Source organism: Budorcas taxicolor, chromosome X (assembly GCF_023091745.1).
Source record: "Budorcas taxicolor isolate Tak-1 chromosome X, Takin1.1, whole genome shotgun sequence".
NCBI classification, from domain to species: Eukaryota; Metazoa; Chordata; class Mammalia; order Artiodactyla; family Bovidae; genus Budorcas; species Budorcas taxicolor.
Genome location: NC_068935.1, coordinates 132,032,063 through 132,055,864, shown reverse-complemented (window position 1 = coordinate 132,055,864; position 23,802 = coordinate 132,032,063). Strand labels below are relative to the sequence as shown.

General features: G+C 42.9%; 1 protein-coding gene across 1 annotated transcript in view; it reads left to right on the top strand.

The window, feature by feature from the left end:
- The window catches only part of FRMPD4 (FERM and PDZ domain containing 4), a 204,240-nt gene extending 182,193 nt beyond the window's left edge, over nt 1-22,047 (top strand). The window contains exons 9-16 of the mRNA XM_052663584.1: nt 3,073-3,209; nt 5,653-5,779; nt 8,171-8,260; nt 8,967-9,149; nt 11,138-11,276; nt 16,510-17,577; nt 17,934-19,226; nt 20,723-22,047. Coding sequence (XP_052519544.1) covers nt 3,073-3,209; nt 5,653-5,779; nt 8,171-8,260; nt 8,967-9,149; nt 11,138-11,276; nt 16,510-17,577; nt 17,934-19,226; nt 20,723-22,047 — 4,362 coding nt within the window. The remainder of the gene's footprint in view (nt 1-3,072; nt 3,210-5,652; nt 5,780-8,170; nt 8,261-8,966; nt 9,150-11,137; nt 11,277-16,509; nt 17,578-17,933; nt 19,227-20,722) is intronic.
- Nucleotides 22,048-23,802: the final 1,755 nt, after the last annotated feature.

Here is a 23,802-nt window from a genome sequence, read left to right as displayed (position 1 = left end):
GGTACACCAATTGGTAAACAGGATAATCAGGCTACAAAATGTGTTCAAACACTTTAGCAGTATTTTTTTTTTTTTTTAGTACCTCACATGTTCATTATAAATGAATTTTTGTAGGTCTAAAGTGGAGTCTGTTGAGATCTCTGTTAAGCAAATCAGCGACCGCCATTTGCATGCGTAACTATTTTAAATAATGCACTTGAGAGTAATAAATGCATAATTTGTACCAAAAATATGTATAAGTCATATGTCACAGTAGTTCTCTGGGATCAGTCTGAACTAATTATATAATGTAATTAGTGACTAATCACCTAGACAAAAAAATTCACCCAGAAGTCTGGTTAAATACAGGAATGGGAAACAACAACCTCGGTTGCAATTCTGAGAAGTGATAGTGATGACTCACCTTTATAAAGCACAGTCCGCATCATGAAACATCCTCACAGGTATACTAGCAACCTTGAGAGTTAGCTGTTGTTAGCTTAATTTTTTTTTCAGATAAGAAAACTGAGACTCAAGAGAGATGGAATGCCAGGTCCAACGTCATTTGATTAGTGGTTGACAGAGCCTAGGATCCCACTTGGACCTTTTGTCTCTAAATTCTATGCTAAAATCCTGTTTCACATCTGTTGGGCAAGTCCTTTTAGCAGTCCTAAAATAAAGTAATTTATAAAAAAAAAAAAAACTGGTTCTTTGAATGCCTTTTATGGCCTGGCACCCTATCCCTCAAAATGACCCTAACTGGACCCTGAAATGCATGGTGCCCCATTGTGGACAGTCCTGAGCTCTTGGAAATAACTGGTAAATCTAAGGCCACAAAAACAAAATGGCAGCTTGGAATTGCTCCCAGAGGCTGTCTTCCTTCAGAGCCACCCTGTCTCCTGCCTCTAATCACACCCATTTCCAACCAGAGTGCAGTCCAGTCCAGATAGACGTAGACTGTTAAGGAGAAGTGGAGAAGGAAAAGCATATGAAGAATGCAGGGGAGGGAATGTGGCTTCACTCTTGGGGGTGAGGGGTGAGTTGAGAGGCAGACAGCCAGAGCAGGTGGGCAGGGCATACCTCCATAGCACCAGAGCAGCATGGGGAGGTATTCGAAGGGCAGAAACCATCAGTTCAGTTCAGTCCTTCAGTCGTGTCTGACTCTTTGCAACCCCATCGACTGCAGCACGCCAGGCCTCCCTGTCCATCACCAACTCCCAGAGTTTACTCAGACTCATGTCCATTGAGTAGGTGATGCCATCCAGCCATCTCATCCTCTGTCATCCCCTTCTCCTCCTGCCTTCAATCTTTCCCAGCGTCAGGGTCTTTTCCAGCTAGTCGGTTCTTCACATCAGGTGGCCAAAGTATTGAAGTTTCAGCTTCAGCATCTGTCCTTCTGATGAATATTCAGGACTGATTTCCTTTAGGAATGACAAGTTGGATCTCCTTGCAGTCCAAGGGACTCTGAAGAGTCTTATCCAACACCACAGTTCAAAAGCATCAATTCTTTGACGTTCAGCTTTCTTTATAGTCCAACTCTCACATACATACATGACCACTGGAAAAATCATAGCCTTGACTAGATGGACCTTTGCTAGAGTACATGTTCCTGTTCAGTCAAATCAATGCATGAAGTGGTCATAAATGTACTTACTCAGAAAGGAGCCAAGCAAGTCCTGATACAGTTTTCTGTTTGAAATCTTTTGGGAGGCAAGGCGAAGAATAAAAGAAGGGAGAAAGAGGCTGTATTTTTTAGCCCAAGAGTTTAGGCCCATAACAAAGATAAGTAAACACATATGCATAATATGCTTATACGGGATGATGTTTCTCATCACCATTTGGTTCAGTGTTTGATCCATGAGGAAGTGAGAATGGCACCCTCAAACCATGCGGTCCTGGAGGGCTTGGCATGTTACAGCACCCTCTCAGCACCTCTTCAATCTGATGCTCACCCCAAACCCTGTGAGGTAGGTGTTGCCCTTTCACATGTGAACAAAGTAAAGCCAAGAGACTCCCTCAAAGTCACAGTGAGGGTACTCCCTACTGGAACGGACTGGCAATTTCAAGAGCCACCCCCCACTGAATGCACCAAGGCACTGTGACAAAGCGTGCATCTCACATCCTCACCCCCCTCCCTACTCCGGCCATGTTGTTAGTATGAATTCCCATTGTACAGATGAGTAAACTGAGGCTGCAAGAGCAAAGTTAACTGCTTGAAGGTTATACACAGAAGTAGCCATAGTGAAGCCAGGACTCCCAAGCAGGTGTAGGTCCAGAGCTGCTGCTCTCCATCGCCTTCTAATTCTGCCTCCCTGAAGCCTCTCTGGATGCTAGGAAGAGGGTGATGTTGATGATGACAGCTCTTAACATGTATGAGAGCTTCCGATTTATTAGATGGAGTTCTAAGGGCTTTACCTTGTTAACTCATTTAATCCTCGTCACAACTCAGTGAATGGGGAGTATTATCCCCAAGTCACAGAAGAGGAAACTGAGGTACAGAACAATTAAGGGGCTTCCCCAAGGTCACACGGTGAAAATGGAGAAAGAGGATTGGAACCCAGGATTCCAATCCCGATAGTCTAGCTCCACAAGCCGCATCATGCTACCAGGGTTTCACGTTTTCAGTCGTGACACCTGTGTTTGGGAATTCCATTCCTAAATTCCTCGTTATTTTTACAAAAAGCTAAATATTTAATTAGCAGCTCGCTCGTGATGAATGTTCAATGTTTGTGTGGTCTGTGTGCGTATACTTAAATACTGACTCAGTTCCAAGCAGCCTCTCTGGTGGCTCAGATGGTAAAGAATCTGCCTGCAATTCAGGAGACCCAGGTTCAATCCCTGGGTCAGAAAGATCCCCTGGAGAAGGGAATGGCAACCCACTCCAGTATTGTTGCCTGGAGAATTCCATGGACAGAGGAGCCTGGTGGACTACAGTCCGTGGGGGTCGCAAAGAGTCGAGCACAACTGAGTGACTAACACAGTCACTTCACTTTCACATGGAAGTGAAGGTGGGACACAGAAGAAACGCGTGTCACTCTAAGGCGACATGATGCATCCTTTGACAAGCTGCGCCCTCTGCTGGTGTCTTTTCAGAGTTGTAACGATGTCGTTCAGGAGAGGTTTGGGCCGGAGCTGAAATATGACATAGCCCTGAGGCTGGCAGCACTGCAAATGTACATCGCAACCGTGACCACCAAGCAAACGCAGAAAATCTCTCTCAAGTACATCGAGTAAGTGCTGACTCTCCGAACCATTTTGAAGACAAAGATGCTGTCTCCTTAATGCCCAAGGGTATTTTTGATGTGTATGTCCGTTTCCAAAATTGATCTTGTTTGTGGCAGAGCATCTGTTAACCAGAGGCAAAATATATGAATGTTCTGTTCGTTTTCGGTGGAAGAGACCATTTCTTCTGTAATCCACCTTCAGAGAATTATGATTAAATTGAAGGTCACATTGCAAATCAAGCATACATTTTAAAATTCCCAAATGAACTTGGCTCCAAGCCAAGGTCTGGTCTCAGCACTTTTCAGACAGTAAGCTATTTGATTCCCGCAACCTCCCTATGAAAAGTGTAGAACTGTCGCTCCATTTTACAGATGAGCAAGCTGAGAATAGTTAAGTAATTTATCCAAACCACACTGGCTATTAACCAGGGAGGGTAGGATTTGAACCAAGGCGGTGGGACTCCGCATTGCACTGTTGTTTGTGTGATCATTTGAAGACCTGTGTTTAGAAAATGGTGTGCATAACCAGAGATTACCTTCAGTTGATCAAAAGGCCATATAAAAAGCAATTTTTTGAGTCATAATCCACCTCATCTTCATGTAACACTGAAAGCCTTAGTGTCTGTTCCACCTCCAAGTGGCATATGGCTGATTGAAACCCTCCATCCCAAAGAAGTTTCCTATGGGCTAGCTGCCTGCCAAGCCTTCCCAGGTTCCACAGTGGCAGGTTGACCCTCCCACACAGCAAAATGGCTTCTTCTCAGCAGGCTTGAGAGCCTTTTGGGGGGAAGATGAGAGCTTCCAGCTTGTGGACTCCCAACGCCCTCATCTTGCCATTCTCAGTTGTCCTGTCACTGCCTAGGGACAGATCCTTGTGTGCAGTTTGAGAACCATAGGCCTTCCAATCTCAGTGCACTTCTTTTTGCAGATGGTTTGTTTCTTTCTCTCTTAGTTTCTCCGAAAGCCAAGAGAGATTCAGCTCACAAAGAGGTCTCACACCCAAGTGGATCTCGTCACACCCTCACTCAATCCCCTTTCTGAGGTTTTTGGGGACAGATGAAATTGGATCCCATTTGAAAATGTGGCCTGCACAACTTGCGGTGATTTTCAGACAACCAAAATGCATCTCTGTTCCTACTCTCTGTACCCACATTTTACCAGGTTGGACATGGTACAGTCAAAAACTTCCAGAGATATCTAGCTTGCCTAAGAATCTTGCAGAGCCTGTGATGATTAATTAATGTTCTCATTAATTAATTTATTCACACAACAAATGTTCACTGAGTATTTTATATGATATTTCTACTAGGAGAAAAGAAAATAGTAATAAGTATGAATTGTTATCTTAACCTTTGAAGAATTTGTGATCTGATTATAAAGACAAGACATAGAATGTAAAATAATGATATAAGTAGAATTACAAGGTAGCCCATAAGAAGTGCCAAATGATGGACGAAAATAAGTACAAGTTGAGGAGAAGGAAGAGGAAGCAAGTGGTGATCATGAAAAACACCATCTTAACTAGGGAAAAGCATGTGAATGGCCAAGTGGAGGGAGGCTGACTTCCTACTCTTCTTTAGAGAGAATCTGGAGCAGGAGAAATAACCAGAACCTTCTCAAAAGTCTTCATATAATTTAGAAGATACTGGTTGGGCACATGACCGATCAGGATAAATTTCCTAGAATTCAAAACGTGGAACCGTCTTAGGATAGGATTCTAGTCATTGTTGGAGAACTAGATTCTTGGCAAGAATATACTAACCCAGTCCCATTGTTTGTTTTTTCCTAGTATAGCCACACCTATGAGAGATGGTTACATCTCCCTTTCAGTACCAAACACACTTAAGGGTCCTAAATCCTACCCTGACTCCATACCGGAAACCCGCTACCCACCTCAACAAGAACTATTGATGGAAGGAGTTAGATAGACATTATCTGGGTGGGAGAAAAGAGGATTGTGTGTTTCTAAAGAAATCACCATTGGTGAGAGAGATGGGGAGGAAAGAATGGTTTGGAACCATGAAGGAAGTATACTCATCCTTCTAAGGGAATAGAGAAAGACGACTGTGGGTGGACAGGGGGAGGTGACAATGAGAATAAACAAAGGGATGGGGAAAAGTTGTTGGAAGTACAAACTCAGACATGTCAATGAGTTTTAAGAGACTCAGAGGTGTGATGGATAAAGTGTCTCTTCAATTTCCATTGATCCCAAATGCTCCTTTCTGGACAGTGAGGAATATATTTCTTTTAAAATGCAAACATATGGATTAATGATCAAATAGTATGTTTCCTGAGTGTAAATTAAAGGTTGCTTCCCTAATTGGGGACTTGTCTCCATTCTCTGCCTTCCTAAGAATTCGCTTGTTCCAACAAACATCAGAGCGCCATTTTGTCTTAGATAACTAATCATCACGAGAATGTGAAATTAAAGATCTGCTCTTTATTGCAGAAAAGAATGGGGATTAGAGACTTTTCTTCCCTCTGCTGTGCTGCAAAGCATGAAAGAGAAGAACATAAAGAAAGCACTTTCACACCTTGTCAAAGCAAATCAAAACTTGGTACCACCCGGTAAAAAGGTATCACATTTGCATCTTAATAGAAAATGGATTTTAAAGAGAGAGCTTGCATGCATTTTTTTAAATGTTTAAAATTAGCCCATGAATAAAATACTCAGCACCAGATTTTCAGAAGCTGTAACACTATATAACCTTCTCTTACTTTAACTATTCACATGTTTCTAAGACTAATGAAAAAAAAGTATTCTTATGGAGACCTCTTTATTCCTTGCACACTATAGACTCCTTATTGTACAGTTTGTGCGCATTCACATGTGTATGCAGGAGAACCTTGCAAAGCCTCTAAGACCTTGGGATTAGAGGACAGAATTGCCAAATAATTTCATATTTTCCTCATAGTTTTGCATACCACTCAGACCAGCTTAAGTGCACAGCAGTCAGTAAGGGTCCCTGCAGACTTCATGCCACATTAATTAAACCGAAGTTTCTCTCCCTTGGCTCTCTTGACATTTGGGATCAGATCATTTTTGGTTGGGGAGAAGGGCTGTCCTGCACACTGTGTGATATTTAGCATTATCTCTGGTCTCTATCCATGAGATGTCAGCACCCATCCCCTCAATCATGACAAACAAAAATGTCTCCAGATTTTGTCCAAATCATCCCAATTGACAACCACTGACCTGAACTGTACTTTTAGAGAGAAGATAAGTTCAGTTCTGTCACTCACCATCATTAGCGTTAAAATCTTTTGTTTTTTTAATCGAGCAGAAGAAACAGAAAGAACATTTAAAAACATACTGTTGGTCAGAATAGAAAGTTATGTTTATTGGTAATAAAAAGCAAAAGGTTTTAGAAACTAGAGAGAGAAGGAGCCTTATGTAAACTGTAAAACTGTAAAACTGAAGGCAGCCTGCCAACCCAAGAACATTTTCTCAATGATATTAGCCATCGATATATGTGTGACTGGAGTACAAATTATTTCTGTGGGTAGTTTCTTGGTCTTAGTATCTGATTTTAAGTCCTTTTTATTGGCGAACACATACTTATTTCTGCTCCCTCATCACCCCAATGACTATTTTTAAACATGTAATCAAGTTCGACACACTACCAGTCACCTTTGACTTACTTCTCAGTTTCCGTAAGTATTCAGCCTATGGAAATATAGTAGGATGTCATGGGTCAAGATGTTCTAAATGTCAGTTCTGATTTGCCCAAAGCTACTTTTCTTTTAATTGACTTGGTGTGATTTTTTTCCCCCAAGCCTGGCCCACTGGTTTTGTAATAATTTGGATAACGGCTCTAAGATTGGTCGATCAATGTCCTTCTATAAAGGTCATTTTTTCTAGTTAAGAGTGAGAGGTTTGCTTTCGCATCAATTTGCAAAGTGCTTTGGATTTTTGAAAGGAGTAGGCTGGATGATTGGTCCTAAATTACAATTATATGAAGGATAGCGCGTTGAGGTACAGTTAACAAATGAGTTGGCAAGTTATCTGCAGTTGAAAACAGAGTTTTACAGCCCTTGCCACTTGATATTCTGCACCTTGTTGGAAAATTTCACCCCTAACAAACTCTTCTGGAACATTTGTTATGAAATGTGGACTTTTTTCTTTCTTTCATTTTTTTTAATTTAAAAAAGATTTATTGAAATATAGTTAATCTAAAATGCTTCAAGTATGCAGCAAAGTGATTCAATTATACATATATGTGTGTGTATATATATGTTTTCAGTTTCTTTTCCATTATAGATTATTACAAAGATATTAAATATAGTTCCCTATTCTCCACAGTAGGACCATGTTGTTTATCTATTTTATATTTATATAGTAGTTTTATATCATATTTTACATTGAAATGTGGACTTTTTTCAATCAAGTATTTTTTAGGATATGGGAATCTGCATTTTTAAGTCTTCTTAAGGATCAATTTTACTGGATAAAATTTCATTTGTCAATCATTTATGAAACTCGCTAGATTCTTGGAATTACATTATTAAAGACTTAGATAGGAATTTAAAACATTTCCACAATGATGCTCAGAAAGCTCATTTTCCCTAAAATCTTACAAAGACTGGAAGAAACAAAATGGGATGGTAGAGCCTGTTTAAAAGGCTTTCTATGGATTGAAGGTATGTATTCAAAAGAGCTCCCACAAACTCTGCACACCCCATTTCAGTGGAGAATTTTATTATCTTGTTCTGACTTGTTGAATGCCCTGGCTCAGCATATCTATACTTCCCCCCCCCCCCCCCGCCAATAAAAAAATATTTAAGCTAGATGTCCTGTTACAGCCCTTGATCAGCTTACTTTCATTCCTCATGAAGAGCCCTTGTCACACCCCATCTGCTGGCAGTGGAAGCATCCTTCTCATTTGCCTTTACTTTCGGCTAGTCTCCAGCAGAAACAAAATCACACCTGATGGAGTGAACACCTGAGGTTTCTTTTCTCTCCTCAGCTCTCTGCACTGCAAGCCAAGGTCCATTATCTCAAGTTCCTCAGTGACCTCCGACTGTATGGGGGCCGTGTGTTCAAGGCAACATTAGTGGTAATTTCTTTTTCTTGCTTTTTTGTGGAAGTGACAGAAGCCTTCAAAATATCACTGCCTAGGCTGTCTTGAATGAGCTGCCTTTGATGACAAAAGCAAATCAGCTGTGAATCTTTTCCAGCCCTCATTTCTAATTGACTGCACCCTAGTCTGAAAATATCAGAAGAAATGTTAAGCTAGATAACACCACTGCAGAATGCCCCAGAAAAGGAAATATGAAGAGCTGAGAGAATTGGTGCACTCTCACAATGGCCTCCTTTTAAATCATTGGACCAGAATGATTTGAAAAAGAAAACAAAAATCCTCATTTCTGATAGCCTCTCATGATAATGAATATGCATGCTATGATAACATTTACTTCCTACATTATTCATAATTTATCAGAGCCTTGCTGTAATCATATATCTGGTTCTTCTAATTGGATGATTTAGTACAATATAACCTGGGAATACTTTCTAAAGAAAATGTAATCTTAGAAAAACAGATTCTCAGGTTCATCTATGCCTGGTGCTTCAGAGCATTTTCATTGTTATTTTATTTATTTATTTGTTTTGGCCACATCATGAAAATTGCAGAATCTTAGTTCCCCAACCAGGGATGGAACCTGGACCATGGGCAGTGAAAGCATGGCGTTTTAACCACTGGACCACCAGGGAATTGCCAGAGGTCTGGTATTTTTAAAATTTTGTGGACATGTCTTTCTCAGCAGGCAGAAAAGCGCTCAGAAGTGACCCTCTTGGTGGGACCTCGCTATGGCATAAGCCATGTCATAAACACCAAAACCAATCTGGTGGCTCTTTTAGCTGACTTCAGCCATGTCAACAGGATCGAGATGTTTACTGAAGAGGAGAGCTTGGTGAGGGTGGAGCTCCATGTGCTGGACGTGAAGGTAAGTCTTTCAGATATTGACATATGACCTTGCTTCCTGATAGTGCTTCTGATATTTACAAAGCAAGCAAAATTTCAACCTGTGCAGCCCATTAGTGGTGAAATGGGTAAAGAAAAAATCCACTCAACTCAGACATGAGGGCTCCAGTCCTCACTAGACGGCTCTGTGATTAGGGGACAAGTCCCTTTCTTTCTCTGAGCTCCATCTCTTCAGCTCTATATGAGAAAGCAAATGAGTTTGCGTCTAAGGTCCTGTCTGGCTCCAGAGTGATGGGGAGTAGGGGAAATGTTTCCCTGCTTACTTTCTAGAATATGTGATTCTTATGTAGAGAGTCAGGGAGAGTCTTCCCAACTTTGTTTGGATTCCCCATTCCCTTTTTGATGTAGCATGCATATGTGCTCATTCTTTTGCAAAGACTAAGTATTTCAGCCAATCTGTCTTTTCACGCTGTAGCAATTAGTGGTGGCCGAACATCTGGCCCCTTGAATATCATGGCCATTTCACTGGAAACAGCCATCTGAGTTTGTCCTCAGAGGGCAGACATTTCCTCCCCAAACAGAAGTTGACAGGAAGCAATCCAGGTCCCCTGTCCCCACCGTCTTGTCCCAGTCATAGATGAGTCATTGGATTTGGGCAGCATTAATGTATATGACGTTTCTGTAGAGAAAAGGCCCAGTGAGTCCACAGAGGAAACAGGTTGAACTGCGAGAAGTCGTGTTCTGAGAATGGGGGAAGGACCCACTCCCAGCTTCACCCCCACCCCCAGTGCTGTGGGAGGGGCAGATTAAGAGTAGAGGAGAACGTGGAAATGGGCTTCTACACAACAGAAGGGACGTGTCAAGGGAGAGCGTGGAGCTCAGGCACGCCGACCATGGCCCATGGTGTTTCATGGGCTGAATCCAGGGCACTGCACTTGACTTCATGGCAACGAATGTCCAAGGGGAGACTTGGCACACCTGTCCTGGTCCATGACCAAAGATGCTAAGAGCAATATAGCCTGTCATGTAAAAGGGGCAGAAGAATGGGTGTATCGGGTGCAGTCATCACAGACCTGATAACAGGGATAATCCATCTCAAACAGAAGGAGGTGACAAGACCCTGTGGACGGGTTCCTGTTTATATAAAAGAATTGCAGGGCTGCTTGGAGGGAGACTGTCATTGAAATGGAAGGAAAAGGCAGCAAGTCGAGTTGATCAGGGCCTTGGGGCGGAAGTTAGGTTTCATCACCCAAGGCCACCGTCCTGGCCAGTGTCCTGCCCCTGGCAGTGAAAGCAAGGGATCTGTCATCTCGCTGCTTCTGTGCCTCTCCGGTTGTCTGCTTTTTTCTTGCTCCCTTATTTTCCTCTCACTTTCTCTCTTTTTCAACAAGAACACACCAGAATATCCACCCTTCCTTTCTCAACGAGGATAGTTGCTTCCCCGTATGCCCAAGATCCTCGGCCAATTATGTTTCCAGAAAGTTGGGGGGAGGCCTTTTCTCAATTCCTATGTCTATTTTCCCCTCCCTGTGAATTTACAATTTCTTTTAGAAGTATCCTTTTCCTGGATCTCTTCAACACTTTTCATTCAGTCTTAACAGTAATTTCCACTTGATTTTTACTTCAATTCAACACAAATTTTCACCATGAACCCAAACTTAGTCTTCCTGTGATTTTTTTTCAGATAGTGAATTCGTATCTGTTAACTGACTCCTTACCTGTGACTTTCAAAAAGATTAACGATTTGAAACAAAACCAGTGTTATTTGTTTTAACCCAAGATAACTTGAAAAAGACTCCAAATGTCTAGACTTTCAAAATGGTGTCACCTGAACTTTTTTCAGTCAGGCTCTCTGTTATGCCTGACCTTTCCCTCATTTGTGTTTCTCCAATGAAGCAGTCACTCCAAAAGTTCATTTGTTCACATTTAATAAACACAAATGCCACTGTTGTCACTTGAGGGAGGTTATTAAGGGGGGGTGTTTTAACCAAAGCGTTCTCTTCTGTGTAGCCCATCACGCTCCTGATGGAGTCTTCAGATGCCATGAACCTGGCCTGCTTAACGGCTGGATACTACCGTCTGCTTGTGGATTCCAGGAGGTCAATATTTAACATGGCCAACAAGAAAAATGCAGGGACCCAGGACACAGGTATTCTCTTCCCAAACTCAGGAGGCACCGACCTCCCTTCCCCATGCCAACTGACAACAGTAATAAGGATGTTTCCCTTTAAGGAGAGATGAGCAGATTTAATCATTATAGACGTACAGGCTAATATAGGAAGAGAGAAGTAAAGGATTCCATATTTTGAGACCAGACAATGTATTGCTGATATAAACTAGGGGTGAGTTAGCACTGCAGAAGCAAAATCTAATATGACAAAGCAATCTGGTACAATGCTGTTGTTGTGGTTTGAATTATTAAAAAGAATGATCTAAGACATGTTGACCAAACTTGTTTACTTTAAAGTGATTAATATTTCAAAAAATAATAAAATAAGGATATTTCTTGAAAAATTAAAAAGTATACCCATAAAAGCATCTAATGTCCAAATTTAACACAAAAACATCCAAATACTTCTGATATGTTCTAATTTTTTTTAATGAAAATGTTGATTTTTTTTTTAATCACATTTTACATGGGGCTTCCCTTGTGGCTCAGCTGATAAAGAATCTGCCTGCAATGCGAGAGGCCTGGGTTCGATCCCTGGGTTGGGAAGATCCCCTGGAGAAGGGAACGACTACCCACTCCAGTATCTGGCCTGGAGAATTCCATGGACTGTGTAGTGTCATTCCATGGACACGACTGAGCGACTTTCACTTTCTTTCACATGTCATTTGGCAAATATGGTACCTAGCTCCAAAGTGGAGAAGGCAATGGCACCCCACTCCAGTACTCTTGCCTGGAGAATCCCATGGATGGAGGAGCCTGGTAGGCTGCAGTCCATGAGGTCGCTGAGAGTTGGACATGACTGAGCGACGTCACTTTCCCTTTTCACTTTCATGCATTGGAGAAGGAAATGGCAACCCACTCCAGTGTTCTTGCCTGGGGAATCCCAGGGACGGGGGAGCCTCGTGGGCTGCCGTCTATGGGGTTGCACAGAGTCGGACACGACTGAAGTGACTTAGCAGCAGCAGCTCCAAAGCAGTGATTTAATTATTGTGAAGGGTATAGGTCTCAGCCTTTATGTCTGATTTTTAACTGCCTCATTCTCCCAGAGCTAAGTCAGGGTGCAGAGAATTCAGGATGGAATGCCCAGTAGTTGTGAGCCTCCAAATTTATAAGCAGCTGACCCCTCATTAAGGAGCCCTACATCCAGACGCCAAGTGCCTCCTCCCACGTCAGACTCATGTCCAGGGTTCTGGGACTTCTATCTTGGGAAGACATAGAAATTGTCCAACCCCTGGACTTGGGGCTCTAGAAGGGACCCTGGACATCATATTACCTTTTTAGCAGAAGCATCAAAATGGCAAAAATCAAATAATTCATCTCAGCCCTTTAACAAGAAGAAATAGCCCCAAAAGTGCAGATAAGGGAGGTTGTAGCTATTAAACTGAGAGTTTCTTTGAGGGAAGATGGTTTTCATTTATTCTAGAACTGTTTTCTGAAATTTATTTTATTAGAGTATAGTTGATTTACAGTGTTGTGTTAATTTCCCCTGTACAGCAAAGTTATTCATTTATATCTATATGTGTGTGTGTGTGTGTGTGTGTATGTATATACATTCTTTTCACATTCTTTTCCTTTATGGTTTAATCCCACAATATTGAATATAGTTCCCTACGCTGTACAGTAGGACCTTATTGTTTATCCATTGTATATATAATAGTTTCTGTATTTTTCTTCAGTGTTTGAACTTTTCCTCTCCCTATAGTGGACAGTCAGTAAATGTGGCTGATGGACAGAGCCTACCATTCAAGTCAGAGATACTGAGCCATGAAAAATGTATAATTCGAGGCTCCATAATTAGAGTTATTTTAAAAGAAAAGGAAATTCTGGGAGCACAAAGTCCATTGTCAGTTTTTGAAAGAAAATGGAAGAGAAAAGAAGGGAAGGAAAATCTACTTTTAAACTTATCAGGAAACAAAAATTATTATTCCCTGAAAATATAGTAATATGCAGCTAGGCACACATACAGATAGGCTGGTACACAGTTTATTGTGACAGCTTGTTGAGTGGAAAAAGTTACAGTCAAAGGGTAAAGGAAAACCAGAGAGTTGAGCAAGGCATGATGGAAGGTGACTGGGACTTTCAGCCAGATTTCATCCCAACCCACCTTGAAGTGTCTGTTTGATTAAAAATACATTGAATCAAAGAGGAGGTGGGTGTGTGTGCTGGGTTCAGTGGTGACTATCTTTATGACCACATGCTTTCATTGAGCAAGGAGATTGAGAGCAATTGAACTGTGACTTTTGAAATTACAAAGAGCAGTTCTGCAGTTTAACATATTTCTTTTGCCTTGGAAAATCTTAAAATCCTAAAGTGTATTGTTAAAATCAAACCTTTTCCCCATGGACAGTTAAGATTATATGACTGCAAGAGGAAAGCCAAAGCTACCATTCTACAGATGGTTACAGTAATAGGGGCCTCAGTTCTGTCCAATTTATAGCAACTCACAATGCGTTGTTGAATAAAGTTTCATAAGGCAAAAACTTAGTTCCAAAAAGTATCATATCACCATCGGGAAATAATGGAGCTTCAACCTTTTGGTCATTTCTCTTGGTTCGACAGAGAGCCTGAGGGTGAGGGCACATGTTCCAAATAGCACACACAAGCCTGCATGTATGCCTGCGTGTGTTTAACAAGAGAGGATGAGGGAGAGAGATGGCACACTCCAAAAAGCAACTAACTGGTTGACTCAAGCAGAGCTGCAGCTCAGAGCTCAGCTTCCTCTAATGGCTGAAAAGCCTCCCTTCTCTTCAGAAATTCCTCCAACGATCTCCTGAGACTCAAAAAACTGTAGAGTCTGAAGTCTGTTAAGGCCAGCTCATCTGTAGGAGACATCCTTCTGTGTCTCCCAGATCATTCCAGAAGCCAAATCAGTACACCCTTCTAGAAGAAAGCCGAGAGAGTGTGTGTGTCTTCTTCTTGTCTCAAACTGATCAAAGACCTTCATCAAGACCTCTAGCTAGGAACAGTAAACCCCTCTTTCATCTTCACTGTCTTGAAAATTAACCCTTCAAGTACTTTGCAAATCCCTGAACTTACGTAGTTAAGCATCTCTGGACCTTAGGAAAGTCTTATTAAGTTGCTTTTAGCGTGCTGACCTATTCAGTTTTCTTGTTGGTCTAAACCAGGGGTCAGCAAACCATGGCCCGCGGATCAAGTCATGTTCTTGTGAATGAAATTTTATTAAAACTCAGGCATGTACATTGTATTAAATATCTAGAGTAGCCGTAACAAATTACCAAAAGCTTGAGGACTTAACAGAAACTTGTTCTCTCACAGTTTGGGGGGCTAGAGGTTCAAAACCCAAGCACTGGCAGGGTCAGGCCCCCTCCAGAGATTCTAGGGGAGAATCTTGTTTTGCCTCTTCCGGCTCCGGGTAGCCACCTGCATTCCTTGTAGCTGCATGACTGCAGTGTCTGCCTCCATCTTCACTCAGCCTCCCCCTCTTCTATGTATGGCCCAAGTGTGCCTCTGCTTTTCTCTTATAAGGACACTTTCCGTTGGAGTTAGGGTCCCACACAGATAATTCCAGGTGATCTCATCTCAAGATCCTTACTTATATCTGCAAAGACTCCTTGCAAATAAGGTCACATTCATAACTTTTGCAGGGTCGCCGTTGAAGTCACTGCATCTGTTTGCTTATTTGTCAGCTATGGCTCCTTTCATGTTACAACAGTTGAGTTGAGTAGTTGCTGAATGGAGCTGTTGACCCCACGAAACCTAAAATATTTACTCTCTGGCCCTCCCTTTACAGAAAAAAATCTGCCAACCCTTGGGTTTAAATCCAGAGCTCTCTTACATCCTTGCTCAACCACTCTCCCTCCCCACAACAACCTGCACTAGTCACACACACACACACACACACTCTCATACACAGAGCCAGTCATAATTCATGTCATTGTTAATAAAACAATGCTGAACCCCCACAGGTGTATTTATTATTAGGTCACATGTAAATATGCCTGTTGTGTAACTCAGTGTCTTCAAATTTTATCTTTACTTGGTATTCATGAAAATATCATTTATGAAAATACTGAGTAAAATGACTTGGAACATTCTTCAACATTGAGTCCATTATATATTTGGGAGAGAGCCAAAACCTCTTCAGTAAAACTGTTTTTGTTTTTATTTTTCCTATATCTCTTGTATATCTGATATTGACATTAATCAAACTTGGGCCAGAGGGCAATTTGAGGAAACAAATGGGAGAATATGTGGCCCTAACATTTCCTCAAAATGTCACCTCTGGAATTGACAAAGCAATATTGACACAGTGACTCACTGCCCTGTCTTAGTAAATATCAGAGCAAAATTTCCACAGCAGAATTCTCTATTGGAAGACCCTTAAAGATCAAATAACACAATGCTGTTTAAATTAGGATTTTGCCATTTTAATTCTGGAGGAACATTAAACAAATCTTCAGGAGTTTTCATGATACAAATAAAGATGGAAATTCATCAAAGTATTAACTATGCTTAGAAATAGCAGAGAGGAGTACACGACTTGTCGATGCTCCACCTTCTACATCCTGCCTGTGTGTGCATGTGTGTTTATGGGCATGCGTGCTGGCACTCATATGTAAAAATATGCAAACCCACTAGGACAGGAAAAGGCTAAAGAGGAGTTTTAGTACTATCAGTGCAATATGTAGTATTACAGTTTGTGTTACTATACATTCTATACATATATATTTATTGTTATATTGTCATAATATTTCCTGAAATACATGGTAGAAGTATGAGGATCCTTGACCTTCTCTTAACTCAATGAGGAAAAAGTCCAGGATCTCCCTGTGCAAAGTGGGAAATGTTAGATTTCGCTTTGCAAAGAAAAGGGCAATCTTTCCCGGAATAACAGCCCACTGGACTATCACCTTTAAGGATTTTTTAAAGGTATGTTGTATATTCACATCTATAGACATAAAGAAGGTCTTTTAAATACTAGAACCAGAGATCAGATGGAATGAAGCTGTAGTGCCCTACTCTCAGATGGTATTCTATTTTATCAAGTAGCAGTTCTATTTTCTGCAGTGTCAATTGTCCTAACCAAGAAAGCCTGACACCTGAAGCCTACTACTCCCCTGTTTGGAAAGCTGAACAATAACCATATTCACAAAAGTGATGCTACAAGCCATTAAGTTAAGAAACAGAGACAAAGTGCCCCCAGAAACCAGCCTGCACAGTAATGTGTCTTTGCATGACTGTTTCTCTTTAGGAACTGAAAATAAAGGAAAGCACAACATGCTTGGTCCCGAGTGGAACTGTATACCCCAAATGACCACCTTCATTGGTGAAGAGGAGCAGGAAGCACAGATAACATACATAGATGCAAAGCAGAAGGCAGTTGAGATTCCGGATGGCACCTTGTGTCCAAAAGACCACCACCGGCACTTGTATGTGGACAACGCCTATAACTCAGATGAGCTGACCCAGCAGCTGACCCAGCCGGGTGAGGCTCCGTGTGAGGCAGACTACAGAAGTCTAGCTCAGCGGTCCCTGTTGACCCTCTCAGGCCCAGAAACTCTTAAGAAAGCACAGGAGTCTCCGAGAGGAGCCAAAGTGTCCTTTATTTTTGGAGATCTCGCCTTGGATGAGGGGGTCCCTGCCCCCACGCTCGGCTATGAAAGGCTATTGGACGAGAGTCCAGAACTGCTGGAGAAGCAGAGCAGCCTCTACATAAGCGGTGCCAACGACATGAAGAACCTGGGCCTCACTCCAGATGCAGAGAGCGTCCAGTTCATGGCCAATTCTGTGTATGCAAACATAGGCGACGTGAAGAACTTCGAGGCCGCGGAGGGCATGGAGGAGCCCCTGCTGCACGACATCTGTTACGCGGAGAACACAGATGACGCAGAGGACGAGGATGAGGTGAGCTGTGAGGAGGACCTCGTGGTGGGAGAGATGAGCCAGCCGGCCCTCCTCAGCCTCTCCGGCTCAAGCGATGACATCATCGACCTCACGTCCTTGCCCCCTCCCGAAGGGGACGACAATGAGGATGACTTTCTGTTGCGTTCCCTGAACATGGCCATCGCCGCGCCCCCACCTGGCTTCAGAGATAGTTCTGACGAGGAGGACTCTCAGAGCCAGGCTGCTTCCTTCCTCGAGGACAAGGAGCCAGGCAGCACCCTGCAGAACGACGAGATCCCCGTGTCTCTCATCGACGCTGTGCCCACCAGCACTGAGGGCAAGTGTGACACGGGCCTGGATAACACTGGCGTTTCCACGCTGGACACTCTGGAAGCTCTGTCCGTGTCAGAAGATCCGCAGACCAGTGACAATTCAGGTTCTTTCACGATTGTTACATTTATTCACTGATAGCCATATCCTTCCATCCCTTCAAGCCATCCGCCCTTGGAATCCTGTCATATGTCCTTCATTTCACGCATGTCCCGTTTCCCAAATGTGCTGAAACTACCATCATGGGTTTTTCATGTATGTGGTTTCCTTTTTTTTTTTTTAAACATGTGGCACGTTTTTTTCCCCCTATTTCCGGAACAACTGTGCAATAAACTCAGAGTCCTTACTGAAAAGGGAAAAACTTGGTATTGTTTTTAATACTAATGAATCCCATGTTCTTAACGTGTCTCCTAGTGCCTGTGATGCATCCATTAATCGCTTCTTGTTTTTTACGGCCTGCAGGTGTAGCCATCTTGCGGGCTTATAGTCCCGAGTCCTCCTCTGACTCGGGCAATGAGACTAACTCTTCTGAAATGACGGAGAGTTCTGAACTGGCCACGGCCCAGAAGCAGTCAGAAAACCTCTCCCGCATGTTCTTGGCCACTCATGAAGGCTACCACCCTTTGGCGGAAGAGCAGACAGAGTTCCCCGCCTCCAAAAGCCCTGCTGGGGGCTTGCCTCCAAAGGCCTCCCACACTCTGGCCGCCCGTCCAGTGAGTGACCTCCCGCCCAAAGTTGTGCCTTCCAAGCAGATGCTTCACTCGGACCACATGGAGATGGAGCCCGAAACCATGGAGACCAAGTCAGTCACTGACTATTTTGGCAAACTGCACCTTGGGCCGATGGCATATTCCTGCACCAGCAAAAGGAAAAGCCAGCCGGCCGATGGGGAGGGGAAAGCACCCCTTAACGGGAGCATGCCGGGGAAAAAACAGCAGGGGATCAAAACAGCCGAGGTGGAGGAGGACGCCAAAGGCGGTAAATTTGCTACTGTGTCTTCAAGGGACAGTCAACACCTCAGCACTTTTAACCTGGAGAGAACTGCCTTCCGCAAGGACAGCCAAAGATGGTACGTGGCCACTGAGGGCGTTGTGGCTGAAAAAACTGGATTGGAAGCAGCACCGGGCATCACCTTTCCCAGAGCTTCGGGTGTGGGGAGCAGGGACGCCGAAGGGAAGGATGACGGGGCTCCCGAGGGAGAAGCCATCGAGGTTTCAGGACTTGGCCCGCGGGACCACTTCTTAACAGATGTCACCTGTGTGTCTTCCGCCAAAGACTTAGGTAACCCAGAGGATGCCGACCCGTCCGGCTGTGACCGTCCCGCCAAGCTCCCGGAAGCAGAGGAGGGCGTGGGCCGTCTTTGTGACTACCACTTGGCCAAGCGGATGTCGTCATTGCAAAGCGAGGGCCATTTTTCTCTCCAGAGCTCTCAAGGCTCGTCGGTGGACGCAGGCTGCGGCACGGGCAGCAGCAGCAGCACGTGCGCCACTCCGGTGGAGTCCCCCCTCTGCCCCGCCCTGGGGAAGCACCTGATGGCCGAGGCCTCCGCGAAAGGCGTGAGTTACCTTCCCTCCGAGGAGAGAGCCCCCGGGCTGCCCAACCATGGGGCCACCTTTAAGGAATTACACCCACAGACAGAAGGGATGTGTCCACGGATGACGGTGCCTGCCCTGCACACAGCCATTAATGCTGAACCCCTGTTTGGCACTCTGAGAGACGGATGTCATCGACTGCCCAAGATTAAGGAAACCACAGGTACAGCAATGATGGATTTAGCACTTTGCGGTACCTGCCAGGAGCACGTAAAACAAATTTACCACAAGCCTAAAACTAAAAATCTGGAAAAAAAAGTAAAAGTTAGAGTTTTATTCTTGAAAAAGCTGCCGAACTGGGGCCAGGTGAAGTGTCAATCATCAGTCCCCCAGTGTTTAATACATACTGATGTTTCTAGAGCTGGGCAGTAGTGGAAATGGCATTTGCCCTTTAGATTCCTGCTCTGTCTTGCTTTTAGAATTTAATGGAGCAATATTTTTTTTTTCCTGAATTCTAAATGTAGACTTTTAGCCAGGCCCAGTGCTACTTTTAAGTTATAAGAATCACAAAAGGTTGATTTCCTTCTCAAGATATCGAATTTCTCATTTTGCCATTTCATTTTTGAGAAGCAGGAAAGGATAATAGAGCAGGGGATCTGGGAGTTGGGAGGGATTGGGGGAGATCATTTGCCTTTCAGCAATATTTCCAGATTCTCCGTACTCTGTAAAACTCTCTAAGATGAGTATTCTGAGGTGTCAGGCCTACTGCAGTGTCAGGAAGGTCTGGGGGTACATGATGAGCTGTTTTATTTCCCCCCAAATAATAAAATAATAAGCACAGGTAGAAACATGAGCACAGCTATCTTCTGTGCTCATCTTCACCATTTTGCCACCAGGTGGGCCCTTAGCGGTCTCCAAGATCCACTTGTCTAGCCATCGTGGGGCAAAAACAGACTCTCGTTCATACCTTCCAATTTCAAATTATGCCCTCAAATAGTGTCTTTTCCAGTAGGTCAGTAGATGTCAGTGAGACCTTGTTCTTGTTCAGTTGCTCATTTGTGTCCAACTCTGCGACCCAATGGACTGCAGCACGCCAGGCTCCTCTGTCCTCCACTGTCTCCTGGAGTTTGCTCATATTCATGTCCATTGAGTCAGTGATGTCAGTTAATTTCCATTTGTGCCCTTTTAAGATTATCTCCTTTGTCAAAACTCACCACTAGTTTCACCTGCCTTGGGAAACCCATCTCTGAATGTTACTTAACTCATCTCCTAGCTAGCATCTTTTCCTCTAAACTCATTAAAGGATACTTTGCAGTTTACAAAGAGCTTTCACCTAATTTACCCCTTGCTTCTCACAAAAATTCTATGAAGTGGAAATTGTGCTTTTCACATGACAACTTTTCTGACACTTTCCCAGTGTCTCAGCTTCAAACCCTGTAGCAGGAAAACCTCATGGGGTCCTCTTTAAAAGATTAGTATATTTAATTTGCATTAATTAAATTAGGCCACTTCTTTTTTAAAAGATAGCCAATGCCAGGATTAATCTAACTCCTTAAAATGGAACTTCAAAGTCTTAAATAGGCTTGAATAATCTCTGTAAGACGTGTGTTCTCTCGAATATATCCTTGGGAGATCACAGACATCACATAGAGATTTAGTAAAAATGACCACCCATGAGGTGCTTAATGATTCTCTGTTTTTCTGCTACCCCTAGTGTAGCTTTGACAGAGCCTGGGAAGGAGAGACGAGGAGGCATGCCTTCAGCTTGGTCTCAATATCCTGAAGCTGATCCCACCCTGCTACCATCAAACATTCACTCGGAATCAAAGGTGCCAATTCCAAATCAAGACCCTAACGATTTCTCCCAAGCAAACCAGGCCTACGGAGAGGCTGTGAGCTGGTGGCCACTGGATCTGAGAAGGGGGAGCCTCAGGACATCCCCCAGCCAGAGGGCTCTGAGACGGAGCAGCAGTATCCTCTCAGGATCTGTCAGTTTGGAGACCTTCCAGGAGAGAAGCCAGGGTGCGGTCAGCTTAAAGTGTCCAGGTATCACAGAAGCACAGGAGACCAGTTCAGAAAGGCGAGCAGAACTCCCCCTAGGGAAGAAGCTCACCAAAAGTTTTTCCCAAAGCTCGATGCACTTTAGCTCTGAGGGGAAAGTTCACAAACGGTCCCCGGTGGCTCACAAAGACTCAAAGCTGTATAGGACATTGCCCTTGCGGAAGCTGGAAGGCAGCCATTGGAGATGCCGGGGACCTTTCAGCTACTGCTTCCTGAACCGAGGGCAGGATGAAGACGGTGATGAGGATGAAGAGGAGGGAGAGGCCACCCACCAAGTCTCTTGCCTCTTTCGACCACAGATGACTCAAGCCATGCCAGACCCAACCAGCCCACCCCTGGCTGTTGGAATTCAGAAGCAAGGAGGAGAGCTGTCCAGAGGTTCAGTGCTGAATGTCTGGGCCGAAGACTTCAGTGGCCCAGATGATGTGGACTTCAGCAACCTAGCTTTTGATGCCCGGATTGTAAGGATAAATGCCCTTAAGGAGAGCACATATACAATGCCTGATGGGTTCCTCGCAGCCCAAAATGATGCCAATGAGCTGCTCTGCCTTGTCAGGGCAACCAAGGGAAAGAAAGAGGAGTCACGCCCTGAAGCATATGACCTAACACTTTCTCAGTACAAGCAGCTATTATCCATTGAGTCCAGACAGTTGGGAAGTGCCTGTCGGAAAATGGCAATGGCTGAGAAAAGCCCAGAAGAGATGCTCCTAGCTATGACTTCCAGCTTTCAAGTGCTCTGTTGCCTAACAGAAGCCTGCATGCGATTAGTTAAAGTCGTGAACTCCGAAACACAGCGGCAGGAAATAGTAGCAAAGATCGATGAAGTGGTCATAAACTACATCTGTCTCCTGAAAGCTGCCGAGGCAGCCACTGGAAAGACCACTGGTGATCCCAGTGTTGGACTCTCGATGCGACATTCAACCACCATGGCCGCTCTCGTAAGCACACTAACACGTTCTCTCAAGATGCTTTTAAATAAATAAAGTATGAAAGTCACGTCATAATCTACCTTTGCAAAGCCATACATGAACTTTTATTTACTTTATGTGTACGATGAACAGACGTCTCCTTTCTTCTCTCTGTATATTTTGTTATTTTCTATGAAATAGGAGATAAAAGTCACATTGATGAAAAGTTGAAATGTACTAATCCAGATGTATTCTGTTTATATTATACATATATATACATGTAAAAGAAATATACAAGAAGGTGGTGACATTTGGCTATTTTTCACATAGTCAAAACTCCAGGTATGTGATGTGAAATTTTAATTTCTGCTGTGTTGGAGCAAAACAATGAATCCTATCCCTTTTCCTTCCAAGCTGATACTTGGAGACCATATCATTCATATTTAGAAGTAAAAAAGAAAAGAAAAGGAAAGAAAAATCACAATGTATATAAAACAGTACTTATGTTTTAAAGCTATGATTTTTAAGCATTGGAAATAGCAAAAAGACATTTAAAATTCAAAAAGCTATTATGAATTATTAGCGAATATATATAATAAATTAATTTTTGCTCATAGTGTTTGGTTATCTGATGCTTTTTTCCAAGAATCCTACATATTTCCTTTTGGCTTATGCCATTTGGGCTAGAAATGGGGTGGGAATGGATTCTATTGTGTCAACACAAATACTCTTCATGATGTTTCTAGAATGAATGTACTTCCCAAATAGAAGAACAGAGGGAATGATGGACAGGTTTCTGGATAATACCTACTTATAGACTAATTATGAAAAATGAAAGTAATTCAGAATACCAAAATTAAATTGTTTGATGAAAGCTCTGCTTTGACTCAGTGTCAAACTATATAAACCAAAGACAATCTCTCTGCCCACCATTTCAGCCATGAAACATAGGATTTCCTTCAGAGTGACAGAGCATTTAGAGAAGTATTTGCAAAATTACAAAAAGGAACATAAAGTGACCCTCACAAGTAAATGCAGGTCCAGTAACATGAAGCAGACCACTCACCAGGCTATGAGTCACATCGCAGATCACAGCTGTCAGCAAAGAGCTTCATGCATCCCCTCTGCAGGAACCCATGCTTCCAACCAAATTTGTGATGACAGCCTAACACTGGGACAAAGTTTTGAATCTGGAATGTTACAGAAAATCAGGGAAAGATAGTTACTGTAATATGGAAGCCATACTGAAATAAATAATGAAGTATTTATGAAATGTTCTAGTCTGGATTGGCTGATAGAAATATGTAAGCTGGGAAAAAATTTGTTTAGAAAATGAGTGGTAAACTTGACCACTTTAAGTGAACCTGGTGAATGCAAAGAAGTTTTCAGAACCGTCGTCTCTCTAAAAATGTATCTTTGAGTCAAAGCAAAAGGATGCCAATTCTGCAGTTGTAAAATAAAGTTAATAATGTACATATGTACTTCATGGCTCTTTTAGTGTTCAAGCTACACACACTCTTATTTATGTAGGTGGCTTCTTAAAATATGACAGGAGTGTGCCCAGTGCAAATATTTCCATTTTTGTAGGCATAACACAGTCCCCAGTTGCTATCTCTCTCATCATTTGTTCCATAGAGACTCAATAAAAAAAGCCACACATATTTATAGGTGGTAGCAAACAAAAGAAGTTTAGACGTGTTATTACAATGTTTAATAAAACATTATTTGATTACAATTATAAATATTGGTGTTTGATAGAAGTATTAATGGTGTTTACTGTGGAAAATTTTGGTAAATATTCTGTGTACTAAAATATTAATAGGATTGTGT